This window comes from Thalassophryne amazonica, chromosome 12, assembly GCF_902500255.1.
Source record: "Thalassophryne amazonica chromosome 12, fThaAma1.1, whole genome shotgun sequence".
Classification (NCBI taxonomy): Eukaryota; Metazoa; Chordata; class Actinopteri; order Batrachoidiformes; family Batrachoididae; genus Thalassophryne; species Thalassophryne amazonica.
Window position 1 is genome coordinate 93,827,876 of NC_047114.1, and position 12,962 is coordinate 93,840,837.

At 48.9% G+C, this 12,962-nt stretch overlaps 1 protein-coding gene across 1 annotated transcript; it reads left to right on the forward strand.

Moving 5' to 3' along the window:
- Window positions 1-849: 849 nt before the first annotated feature.
- Window positions 850-12,036, forward strand: exosc4 (exosome component 4). Its single transcript, XM_034183068.1, has 3 exons — window positions 850-1,078; window positions 10,360-10,566; window positions 11,579-12,036. Exons 1-3 carry the CDS (start codon window positions 908-910, stop codon window positions 11,939-11,941), a joined length of 741 nt encoding a protein of 246 aa, XP_034038959.1. The 5' UTR covers window positions 850-907; the 3' UTR covers window positions 11,942-12,036.
- The last annotated feature ends 926 nt before the right edge of the window (window positions 12,037-12,962 follow it).

The following is a 12,962-nucleotide window of genomic DNA, read 5'->3' on the forward strand; positions in this document are numbered from 1 at the left end:
TTTCTGTTTAAAACTGCACTTCAGTCATCATCTATCTCAGCAACAGATATCCGAAGCTTTTGTACAACAATCATTTCCACATAAATTCAGAATTATTTCATAATAAAAGACGGAAGAAGTGATCAGCAGCCAGAGGAGCTGCTCGTGCTGCGTTCACTGTGTCTCCGTCATTTCAAAGCGTCAGTAGTGACTCACCAATTATCACCTTGTTTCTGCTTAAAATGGCCTCGTTTCTGCTTAAAGCTGACTTTAGAATGATTTAAGAGATTTTACCTTGTCATCTGATGGTTAATAATCACATTATTCTCTTTGATCGCTTTGGGTGTATTGACTCGGTATCGTGACCCCAAATGGCGCATCTGCAGCGGAGGCAGAGCGGATAATTTTAGGGTGGGGTGGGGGGCGTTCGGTCTGCGACACCTGACATAGCATTCAATGCATTTTTCCTGATCTAGAAAACAGAATCTCTGAACTTCCACGGGTTATGAACGCAGTATTACTGCATGCGCTCATGAACTATACTGCTATATGCAATTCTGCTGTGTTCAGAACCCTGGGAAATTTGAATTGCACAAAGACTTGTGAAAAAAGCTTGAAATAACCAACTTAAAATCTAATGTTGCCAACTTCAAAGACTTGTGCCCTGTGAGTGCATTTAAACAATGCAAACATTTTTAAAATTTTTTCTTTTTTATTGCTTTAAAGTTTAATCGTAGATAAAACCTTCCTCTGCACACTGTGGCCACTTTAAGGGGTAATTCCCCCCCGCCACAAAGTGGGTTTTGTAGCGTAAAAAAACCCCGTTATGTTTGTCCTTTTGTACTTGCCGTACCTCTTGCAGTGAACAGGTGTATGGGTAATGTAGTCTGCTGATGATCGCGTTGTTCTGTTTCGTGTTTTGGCAAACATGGCGGGTCTGGAGATTCTGTCTGATGAAGGTTTCCGTTTGGATGGAAGAAAAGCCACTGAACTGCGAAAAGTCCAGGCCCGGATGGGTGTGTTTGCTCAGGGTGACGGTTCTGCTTATTTGGAACAGGGCAACACTAAAGCTCTGGCTGTTGTTTACGGTCCCCACGAGGCAAGTAGAACTAAAGCAAGCAAGGCATAAAATAAATAAACACAAACAGCAGATATTTAGTTCAAACTGTGTTAGACATGAGAAGAAAGAGCGAACATGGGTGATTTTACAAACATAATATTTAACATTTGTGTTTAGTTTAAGTCGTGGGATTTTTCCTCCCACAATGCACTGCGCACCATAGCAACAACGCAAAGGGTAAGACAATGTTGATCAGTTCGTCTCTGAAGGCAGCATTATGGCCTTTCCATCTCTTACCCAGTTATTTACTTGTATTACAAAATAATGTTAATGCTGTTTATATAATTAAACTGATGGCATGTGTTTTACTTTGTTTTAATTTTCATATGTATTTTACTGAGCAGAACAGCAGCATGTCCATTCGCTTACGTGCCGTAACACAAATCTGTTGTAAAGTTTGCCGTTCTGGGTTGCGCCGATGCTGCCATGCTAAATAAAATGTGTTAATCCACGTAAATACATTTTTTTAAGTCTCAAAAATAGTCTGTACTGTATATTCATGAACTACTCTATTTTCCAGAGTAGAAGAAGAAGATACACATAATAGAAATAGCGTAAGATGCTTTAATTTTTGTTAACTAGTTTTGGTTGTTCTCTGCATTATACCCTGATGTGTTTTATACGAGGTCTACTAGAAAAGTATCCGACCTTATTATTTTTTTCAAAAACCATATGGATTTGAATCACGTGTGATTGCGTCAGGCACACTTGAACCCTCGTGCGCATGCGTGAGTTTTTCCACGCCTGTCGGTTGCGTCATTCGCCTGTGAGCAGGCTTTAAGTGAGGAGTGGTCCAGCCCCCTCGTCGGATTTTCATTGTCAGGAAATGGCGGAGTGATTTGGGCTTTTTTTCCATCAGAATTTTTTCAGAAACTGTTAGAGACTGGCAGCTGGAAACCATTAGAAAAATTTATCTGGCTTTCGATGAAAATGTTACGGGCTTGGTAGAGAATAAGGAGTGTTACTGTCGCTTTAAGGATGGCCCCCAGCGGCTGTGGTCATGAAAAGCGGAGTGGAGGCTTCGCGCGTCATGATGGATTCACTACTGGAGCGAGACAAAACCACCTCCGTTTTGGTCTCACAGGACGGCTTTGAGATGGCATTCAGACAGCTGTCGGTGGTTGATTATCCGAGAAATTGTGGATGTGCCTGGACATGCCAGAACATGTCCCGTGAGGCTTCATCACGGCGTTGCTGTGCGCCATGCGGCACTGCCGCGCCACGCGGAATTCCTCCGCACGTCTGTCTCAATGTGCCGAAAAAGTGCTGATGTCCACGTCTTTTCACAATTCCTGTGTTAGTCAGACGACGTCCCGGATAAAACACAGCATCCAGTTTGGAAATGAATGGCACATTCCACTGTTACAGGAGTTTTTGTCATGGAAAGAGGAGCGGAGGCTTCGCGCGTTGCGGCGGTGCTGGTGTAGTGTCACAGGAAATGGACGGTGGTACTCAGGCAGCCTCGTCATTTCTCCTCCAGCCATTGTGACCCTAGTACAACCCCTGGCAAAAATTATGGAATCACGGCCTCGGAGGATGTTCATTCAGTTGTTTAATTTTGTAGAAAAAAAGCAGATCACAGACATGACACAAAACTAAAGTAATTTCAAATGACAACTTTCTGGCTTTAAGAAACACTATAAGAAATCAGGAAAAAAAATTGTGGCAGTCAGTAACGGTTACTTTTTAGACCAAGCAAAGGGAAAAACATATGGACTCACTCAATTCTGAGGAAAAAATTATGGAATCATGAAAAACAAAAGAACGCTCCAACACATCACTAGTATTTTGTTGCACCACCTCTGGCTTTTATAACAGCTTGCAGTCTCTGAGGCATGGACTTAATGAGTGACAAACAGTACTCTTCATCAATCTGGCTCCAACTTTCTCTGATTGCTGTTGCCAGATCAGCTTTTGCAGGTTGGAGCCTTGTCATGGACCATTTTCTTCAACTTCCACCAAAGATTTTCAATTGGATTAAGATCTGGACTATTTTTTGACCCTATGTGTCTTTTTGCAAGGAATGTTTTCACAGTTTTTGCTCTATGGCAAGATGCATTATCATCTTGAAAAATGATTTCATCATCCCCAAACATCCTTTCAATTAATGGGATAAGAAAAGTGTCCAAAATGTCAACGTAAACTTGTGCATTTATTGATGATGTAATGACAGCCATCTCCCCAGTGCCTTTACCTGACATGCAGCCCCATATCATCAATGACTGTGAAAATTTACATGTTCTCTTCAGGCAGTCATCTTTATAAATCTCATTGGAACGGCACCAAACAAAAGTTCCAGCATCATCACCTTGCCCAATGCAGATTCGAGATTCATCACTGAATATGACTTTCATCCAGTCATCCACAGTCCACGATTGCTTTTCCTTAGCCCATTGTAACCTTGTTTATTTGTTGGGAAAGTGTAGGAACACGGACCCACAACAGGGGGCGCAAATGAACGGACAGTGGAGTAAGTCGAATAACAACGCTTTACTGTTGTGAATGTGCACAACGAATACAACCAATCACAGAAATGGACAACAGTCAATTTACAAAAGTGTCGTGTGGGCAGGCTCGAAGATAGGAGACGCCTCTCCAAGGTAAGACCGGTACCACACGGCTTCCTCCGCCACAGGACACCGGGTATACTGGAGCCGCCAAGTCCCGAACTCCCAGGTGGCCACTGCCTCCGCGTGTCGGACCTGGTACTGCTGGCGAGGAACAAAAACACAATTAAAGGTGGGCGCGTTTGCACCCAGTAATCCACACGGCAGGAAAGCTACCTCCACCTCTCGTTGGAAAAAAAGGTCTGTTATCACTCACAAAAGTTTACTGTCAAGCAGTCAGCTGAGAATATTACCTTCCAGGCAGAACGATATCTCGGCAATGAGGTGGAGATGCCGTCCTGCTGATATACCCCACTGATGATTGCCGTCAGCTGTCTCAGGTGATGGGTGACAGCTGTCACCGAGGCTGCTCCCGTGAGGCGGCGGCGCCCTCTGGTGCCTGGAGCCCGCACTCCAGGCAGGGCGCCCTCTGGTGGTGGTGGGCCAGCAGTACCTCCTCTTCAGCGGCCCACACAACAGGACCCCCCCCTCAACGGGCGCCTCCTGGCGCCCGACCGGGCTTGTCCGGGTGGCGACGGTAGAAGTCGGCCAGGAGGGCCGGGTCCAGGATGAAGCTCCTCTTCACCCAGGAGCGTTCTTCAGGGCCGTACCCCTCCCAGTCCACCAGATATTGAAAGCCCCGGCCCATCCGTCGGACGTCCAACAACCGGCGCACTGTCCAAGCCGGCTCGCCATCGATGATCCGGGCAGGAGGTGGCGCCGGACCGGGTGTACAGAGGGGCGAGGTGTGATGGGGCTTGATTTTCGACACATGGAACACTGGATGGATCCGCAGTGAGGCTGGAAGCTGAAGCCTCACTGCGGCGGGATTGATGACCTTGAGGATTTTAAACGGTCCTATGTACCTGTCCTGTAGTTTGGGGGAGGCCACTTGTAGTGGGATGTCCTTTGTGGACAACCACACTTCCTGCCCGGGGCGATACGTAGGGGCCGGGGTCCGCTGCCGGTCTGCATGGGTCTTCGCCCTCATCCGGGCCCTCAACAAAGCAGAACGGGCGGCACGCCACACCCGACGGCACCTCCGCAGGTGGGCCTGGACCGAGGGCACACCGACCTCTCCCTCAACCACCGGGAACAACGGGGGCTGATACCCCAAACACACCTCAAAGGGGGAGAGGCCGGTGGCTGATGACACTTGACTGTTGTGGGCGTACTCGATCCAGGCCAGATGAGTACTCCAGGCCGCCGGGTGCGCGGCTGTCACACAACGCAGTGTTTGCTCCATTTCTTGATTGGCCCGCTCTGCTTGCCCGTTGGTCTGGGGGTGATACCCGGACGAGAGACTGACCGTGGCCCCCAGCTCCCGGCAAAAGCTCCTCCAGACATGCGAGGAGAACTGGGGACCGCGATCGGAGACGATGTCTGATGGTATCCCATGCAGGCGGACGACGTGGTGGACCAGGAGGTCCGCTGTCTCCTGGGCCGTTGGGAGCTTCGGGAGGGCCACGAAGTGGGCCGCCTTGGAGAATCGGTCCACTATCGTGAGGATCACGGTGTTGCCCTGGGACGGCGGGAGGCCCGTGACAAAATCCAGGCCGATGTGGGACCAGGGGCGATGAGGCACGGGCAGCGGCTGTAGCAGTCCCGGAGCCTTGCGATGGTCGGCCTTGCCCCTGGCACAGGTGGTACAGGCCTGGATGTAGTCCCGGACGTCGGCCTCCAGGGACGCCCACCAGAAGCGCTGCCGGACAACTGCCACGGTTCTTCGCACCCCTGGATGACAGGAGAGCTTGGAGCCGTGACAGAAGTCCAGGACTGCAGTCCTAGCCACTGGTGGGACGTACAGTCTGTTCTTTGGTCCAGTCCCGGGGTCCGGGCTCCGTGCCAGGGCCTCCCGGACGGTTCTCTCTACGTCCCAGGTGAGGGTGGCCACGATAGTGGACTCCGGGATGATGGGTTCCGGTGGATCCGACAACTCCGCTTTGACCTTGTCTTCGTGTACCCGGGACAAGGCATCCGACTTCTGGTTCTTGGTCCCGGGCCGGTAGGTGATGCGGAAGTCAAAACGGCCGAAGAACAGTGACCAGCGGGCTTGCCTGGGATTCAGCCGCTTGGCGGTCCTGATATATTCCAGGTTCCGGTGGTCAGTGAAAACCGTGAACGGCACGGACGTTCCCTCCAACAGGTGTCTCCACTCTTCAAGAGCCTCTTTCACCGCTAGGAGTTCTCGGTTGCCGACGTCATAGTTCCGTTCAGCCGGGGTCAACCTGCGGGAAAAATAGGCACACGGATGAAGGACCTTATCGGTCTTCCCACTCTGGGACAGCACAGCTCCTATCCCTGAGTCCGAGGCGTCCACTTCAACCACTAACTGGCGGCTAGGATCGGGCTGCACCAGAACGGGTGCAGACGAGAAGCGCCGTTTCAACTCCTTGAACGCGGCATCGCAACGATCCGACCAGGTGAAGGGGACTTTTGGTGAGGTCAGGGCTGTCAGGGGGCTAGCAACCTGGCTGTAGCCCTTAATGAACCTCCTGTAGAAATTCGCAAAGCCGAGGAACTGTTGCAGCTTCCTACGGCTTGTGGGTTGGGGCCAGTCTCTCACCGCTGCAACCTTGGCCGGATCAGGAGCGACGGAGTCGGGGGAGATGATGAACCCCAGGAAGGACAAAGAGGTGCGGTGAAACTCACACTTCTCGCCCTTAACAAACAGCCGGTTCTCCAATAACCGCTGCAGGACCTGACGTACATGTCGGACATGGGTCTCAGGATCCGGAGAAAAGATGAGTATGTCGTCTAAATATACGAAGACGAATCGGTGCAGGAAGTCCCGCAAGACATCATTAACCAATGCTTGGAACGTCGCGGGAGCATTTGTAAGACCGAACGGCATGACCAGGTACTCAAAATGACCTAACGGGGTGTTAAATGCCGTCTTCCACTCGTCTCCCTTCCGGATCCGAACCAGGTGATACGCATTCCTAAGATCAAGCTTGGTGAATATCTTGGCTCCATGCAGGGGCGTGAACACCGAATCCAACAAGGGTAAGGGATATCGGTTACGAACCGTGATTTCGTTCAGCCCCCTGTAATCAATGCATGGACGTAATCCGCCATCCTTTTTCCCCACAAAAAAGAAACCCGCACCCATCGGGGAGGTGGAATTCCGGATCAACCCGGCAGCCAAAGAGTCCCGGATGTAGGTCTCCATTGATTCGCGTTCAGGTCGTGAGAGGTTGTACAGCCTGCTGGACGGGAACTCAACGCCTGGAACCAAATCAATGGCACAATCATACGGGCGGTGCGGGGGAAGGGTGAGTGCCAGATCCTTGCTGAACACCTCCGCAAGGTCATGGTACTGCACCGGCACCGTCCCTAGATTGGGCGGGGCTCTGACCTCCTCCCTGGCCTGGGAAGCGGGAGGAACCGAGGAACCTAAACATACCCGATGGCAGGTCTCGCTCCACTGGACCACTACCCCGGACGGCCAATCGATCCGGGGATTGTGCTTCAACATCCAGGGAAAACCTAAAATCACACGGGAGGTGGCCGGAGTTACAAAAAACTCGATCTCCTCCCGGTGATTCCCCGACACCACCAGAGTTACTGGTGGTGTCTTGTGGGTGATTGGAGGGAGTAGGGAGCCATCTAGTGCCCGTACCTGCACAGGCGAGGTAAGCGCCACCAGAGGGAACCCTATCTCCCTGGCCCATTTGCTATCAAGCAAATTCCCTTCTGAGCCCGTGTCCACCAGTGCTGGGGCCTTCAGGGTTAAATCCTCATAAAGGATTGTAACTGGGAGTCGTGTGGCGATGTGGGTGTGTCCCACGTGAACGTCTCGGCCCCCCCCTAGCCCAGTGTCTAGGGGCGGGCGTTGGTGTTTAACCGTTCGGGGCAGTCTCGTACCTGATGCTCAATCGAGCCACAAACAAAACACGTCCGCGGGCCAGCCTCCTTTGTGTGACCGGTGCCCTAAATGTTGCCCTACTCGTGTCCATAGCTTCGTCAGCAGGGGGAGCTGTGATCGCACGGAGCGCAGGGGCCGTGGAGCGTGGGGAGGGCGGAACGCGGTCGGAACCGGAAGGGAGAGGGACGACGCGTGCCTGGCCACGCCCTTCGTCTCGTTCCCGACGGCGCTCATTTAACCGATTGTCTAATCGTATGACAAGATCGATAAGCCCATCCAAATCCCGTGGTTCGTCCTTAGCCACCAGGTGCTCCTTGAGGACCAATGACAGTCCGTTTACGAAGGCGGCGCGGAGGGCAGTGCTATTCCAGCCGGACCTCGCAGCCGCGATGCGGAAGTCGACTGCATAGGCAGCTGCGCTCCGGCGCCCCTGTCTCATTGACAGCAGCACGGCTGAAGCGGTCTCTCCTCTATTAGGGTGATCGAACACTGTTCTGAGCTCCCTCACAAACCCATCATATGTCTGAAGGAGCCGTGACTTTTGCTCCCAGAGCGCTGTAGCCCAAGCGCGTGCCTCACCACGAAGCAGATTTATCACATAAGCTACCTTGCTAGCGTCGGTCGCGTACATGACGGGACGCTGTGCGAAGACGAGCGAACACTGCATAAGGAAATCCGCGCACGTCTCCACACAGCCTCCGTACGGCTCTGGGGGGCTTATGTATGCTTCAGAGGATGGTGGGGGGGGTCGTTGGACAACCAGTGGAACGTCGCTGTCACGCACAGGGTCTACGGGAGGGAGAGCCGCAGCGGCGCCCGGAGGGCGCGCTTCCACCTGCGCGGCGAGAGCCTCCACCCTGCGGTTCAGGAGGGCGTTCTGCTCGGCCATCGATTCTAACCGAGTCGTGAAAGCGGTGAGGATCCGCTGCAACTCACCGATTACCCCTCCTGCGGACGCCTGTGCGCCTTGTTCTTCCATTGGCCGTTCAACAGCCGGTTGACGCCCCTCGGGATCCATGACATTGGCCGAGATATCCTGTTGGGAAAGTGTAGGAACACGGACCCACAACAGGGGGCGCAAATGAACGGACAATGGAGTAAGTCGAATAACAACGCTTTACTGTTGTGAATGTGCACAACGAATACAACCAATCACAGAAATGGACAACAGTCAATTTACAAAAGTGTCGTGTGGGCAGGCTCGAAGATAGGAGACGCCTCTCCAAGGTAAGACCGGTACCACACGGCTTCCTCCGCCACAGGACACCGGGTATACTGGAGCCGCCAAGTCCCGAACTCCCAGGTGGCCACTGCCTCCGCGTGTCGGACCTGGTACTGCTGGCGAGGAACAAAAACACAATTAAAGGTGGGCGCGTTTGCACCCAGTAATCCACACGGCAGGAAAGCTACCTCCACCTCTCGTTGGAAAAAAAGGTCTGTTATCACTCACAAAAGTTTACTGTCAAGCAGTCAGCTGAGAATATTACCTTCCAGGTAGAACGATATCTCGGCAATGAGGTGGAGATGCCGTCCTGCTGATATACCCCACTGATGATTGCCGTCAGCTGTCTCAGGTGATGGGTGACAGCTGTCACCGAGGCTGCTCCCGTGAGGCGGCGGCGCCCTCTGGTGCCTGGAGCCCGCACTCCAGGCAGGGCGCCCTCTGGTGGTGGTGGGCCAGCAGTACCTCCTCTTCAGCGGCCCACACAACATTATTTCTGTTTAGGTGTTAATGATGGCTTTCGTTTAGCTTTTCTGCATGTAAATCCCATTTCCTTTAGGCGGTTTCTTACAGTTCGGTCACAGACGTTGACTCCAGTTTCCTCCCATTCGTTCCTCATTTGTTTTGTTGTGCATTTTCGATTTTTGAGACATTGCTTTAAGTTTTCTGTCTTGACGCTTTGATGTCTTCCTTGGTCTGTCAGTATGTTTGCCTTTAACAACCTTCCCATGTTGTTTGTATTTGGTCCATAGTTTAGACACAGCTGACTGTGAACAACCAACATCTTTTGCAACATTGCGTGATGATTTACCCTCTTTTAAGAGTTTGATAATCCTCTCCTTTGTTTCAATTGACATCTCTCATGTTGGAGCCATGATTCATGTCAGTCCACTTGGTGCAACAGCTCTCCAAGGTGTGATCACTCCTTTTTAGATGTAGACTAAAGAGCAGATCTGATTTGATGCAGGTGTTAGTTTTGGGGATGAAAATTTACAGGGTGATTCCATAATTTGTTCCTCAGAACTGAGTGATTCCATATTTTTTCCCTCTGCTTGGTCTAAAAAAAGTAACCGTTACTGACTGTCACAATTATTTTTCCTGATTTCTTATAGTGTTTCTTAAAGCCAGAAAGTTGCCATTTGAAATGACTTTAGTTTTGTGTCATGTCTGTGATCTGCTTTCTTTCTACAAAATTAAACAATTGAATGAACATCCTCTGAGGCCGGTGATTCCATAATTTTTGCCAGGGGTTGTATTAGGGTGTCATCATCTGCTGTGAAAGCCCAGAAAATAAACTCCTGGCAATTGGGTTGGAATTAATTATGGTAATGAAAAAAATTAAGTGATCAGATTTCCTGATTTTTTTTTTTTTTTTTTTTTTTTTTTGAAGATGGTGCCTTGTAAACTGGATTTAAAGTGGATCTGGTTGATACCAAGCTGCTCATGTTGGGGAGTTTTGGTGCTGATATTCTTACAGCAAATTTAATCTGAACCAGAACATTTCATTTCTGGAATTTTTTTGTCAGCCTGTGCTGAAAACCAGTTTTTAATTTGTCACCTCCAGATGCGAGGGTCACGTAGCCGGACTCTTCACGATCGAGCCGTTATCAACTGTCAGTACAGCATGGCCACATTCAGCACCGCGGAGAGGAAGAGGCGGCCGCACGGCGACCGCAAGTCCACGGAGATGAGCCTCCACCTCAAGCAGACGTTTGAAGCAGCAGTGATGACCCAGCTGTACCCTCGCTCTCAGATAGACATCTACGTTAAGGTCAGTAATGGAACTGAATTTGATGGACCTGAATTAACCTTCTACTGCGGTGGATTGTCATTTATTGAAAAATGTTAATAATTGCTGCTGCCAAGGTAGTTGTGTTTTCATTGTCATTTGTCTGTTAATTTGTCAGCCGGAGATTTCAAAAGAGCATGAACATATTTCAGTGAAATTTGGTGGAGAGGGAGACATCGAGTCAGAAGGTGCTGATACGTTTTGGTATGAATATGCACTGTGGGATAGATATTGCTTTGATATTTAGTCTTTTATCTTTGATCTGTGAGCTTCACTCCTTTGTTGCTGTTTTAAGCACTGTTTAGTTTAGCAATAATAATGATAATTATAATTATTATTTATATAGCACTTTCATTATGTATACAAAGTGCTGCCCAAAATATAATCAGGATCAAAGGGCATTATCTGCCCTTTGATCATTAGGATCAATGATCACCATCTTCCCTTTGATTCTGATTCCTTCGACACAGATTACATGATCAAAGCAAGATAAACACAAAGGGCAATAAAAACATAACCTTATCAAAGATCATAAATTAGGATCAAAGATTAGCTTTAAGGTCAGTGATTAATATCAAAGATCACCATCTTCCCTTTGTTTTGGATTCCAGGATCAAAGCAAGATAGACAAAAGGGAAAAAATAACTTTTGCAAAGTTTAGCAGTCAGGATCAAAGATCAGCTATGAAAGAGGAGTGATCAGGCTCAAATGTTAGCAATCAGGATCTAAGAATGTTAGAGAATAATCAAAGGAATAACCACCAAAAGGAGACAAACAGTTGTATTCGTGAATGTAATGTACAGGTTCTTGTGGTGATCTTGTTAAAGCTGTGTAGATAAATGATTTTGTTTTGAAATGCAGAGCCAGTATCGCACTGTTAGCGTAAACTGTCCATCAGACATTTGTCTATTGTTATCATAGGTGCACCCTTTTCACAGCTGTACTGTCTTATATTCAGGTCAATACTGTATATACGCATTTTATTTCTTTCCAGATTCTGCAGTCAGATGGAGGGAACTACAGCGTGTGTGTCAATGTCGCCACACTGGCGGTGATCGACGCAGGCATCCCCATGCGTGACTACGTGTGCGCGTGCACAGTTGGGTTTGTGGATGAGACGCCCCTCGCAGATCTGTCCTATGCAGAGGAAAGCTCAGGAAGCGTGAGCTGTCTGTCTTTAGCGCTGCTGCCACGCAGCGGGCAGATCGCGCTGCTGCAGATGGATGCCAGACTCCATCAGGATTATCTGGACTCTCTCATCAAAGCGGCCATGACGGCGTGTAAAGACGTGAGCAAAGTGCTGGATGATGTCGTGCGGCAGCACCTCCACGAAGTGTCGGTGCTCACGAAAGAGTGATGCAGAACTGTGAAGGGGACATTGTGATAACTCTGTGATTACAGGTTTTGTAAATGTGTTGTCTTTCAATAAATTTAAGATCCTTGTATTATTTATATGTGACTTCTTTTTTTTTATTGATGCTGCATTTTACACTGATGATGAGAGGGACAGGAAGAGACTCAACAGATTAGTCAGAAGGGTTCTGTCATTCTGTCCTGGAATGCACTCTGGACCCCATAGAAGTGGTAGGTGAGAGGAGGATGTTAGCTACACTGACATACATTATGGACAGCCCCTCTCGCTCTTTACATGAGACTGTGGGAGCCTTAAGCAGATCCTTCAGTAATAGTTTGCTGTGCAAAACAACGCCTCTGTAGGTCATTTATTCCAGTTGCAGTCAGACTGTATAATACCTCAAAATGTTTTCAGCACCATAACACCTGCTGATTTTGCACTATTAACTGCTGCTTCTGCCAGCTTTATCACATGCACAACTGTAATTTATCCTGTGCAATAATTTTACTATAGCTATACATAGTTATAAATACATATCCTATTTTCATGTAATCTGTTCACATTAGTATTTATGCACCCAGCAGCAAACATTCCAATATACTTTAGTTACCTTTCTTTAATGTAAACATTTTTCTATTCTTTTCTACTGTACGACTCTTGCTGCTGCAACAAGTGATTTTCCCCACTGTGGGATCAATAAAGTTTAACTTATGCTATGAGTTCAGTCACGCTGAACTCCAAACTTGTAGCTACGGGTCAACTCCGAATAGCACGAGGTAGCTTTCCATGCATGCTGTGAAATTTGGATGCTGAGTTGCAGCGAGCATACTTTAAACAATCCCATTTATTATGAGTTATGCAGAGTTCATAGTGTTACAGAGTTCCCGAAAAGTACAAGCGTAACTGACCTTTCCACTCTTGTGAAGAGCGTTATGGCGAGATCCTCCTAGGAGTAATATGTGAAATGTGCCGATTTGTTGTGTGGGAAAAACTGGTGGGATTATATTTCCCAGCTGGTTTGGGA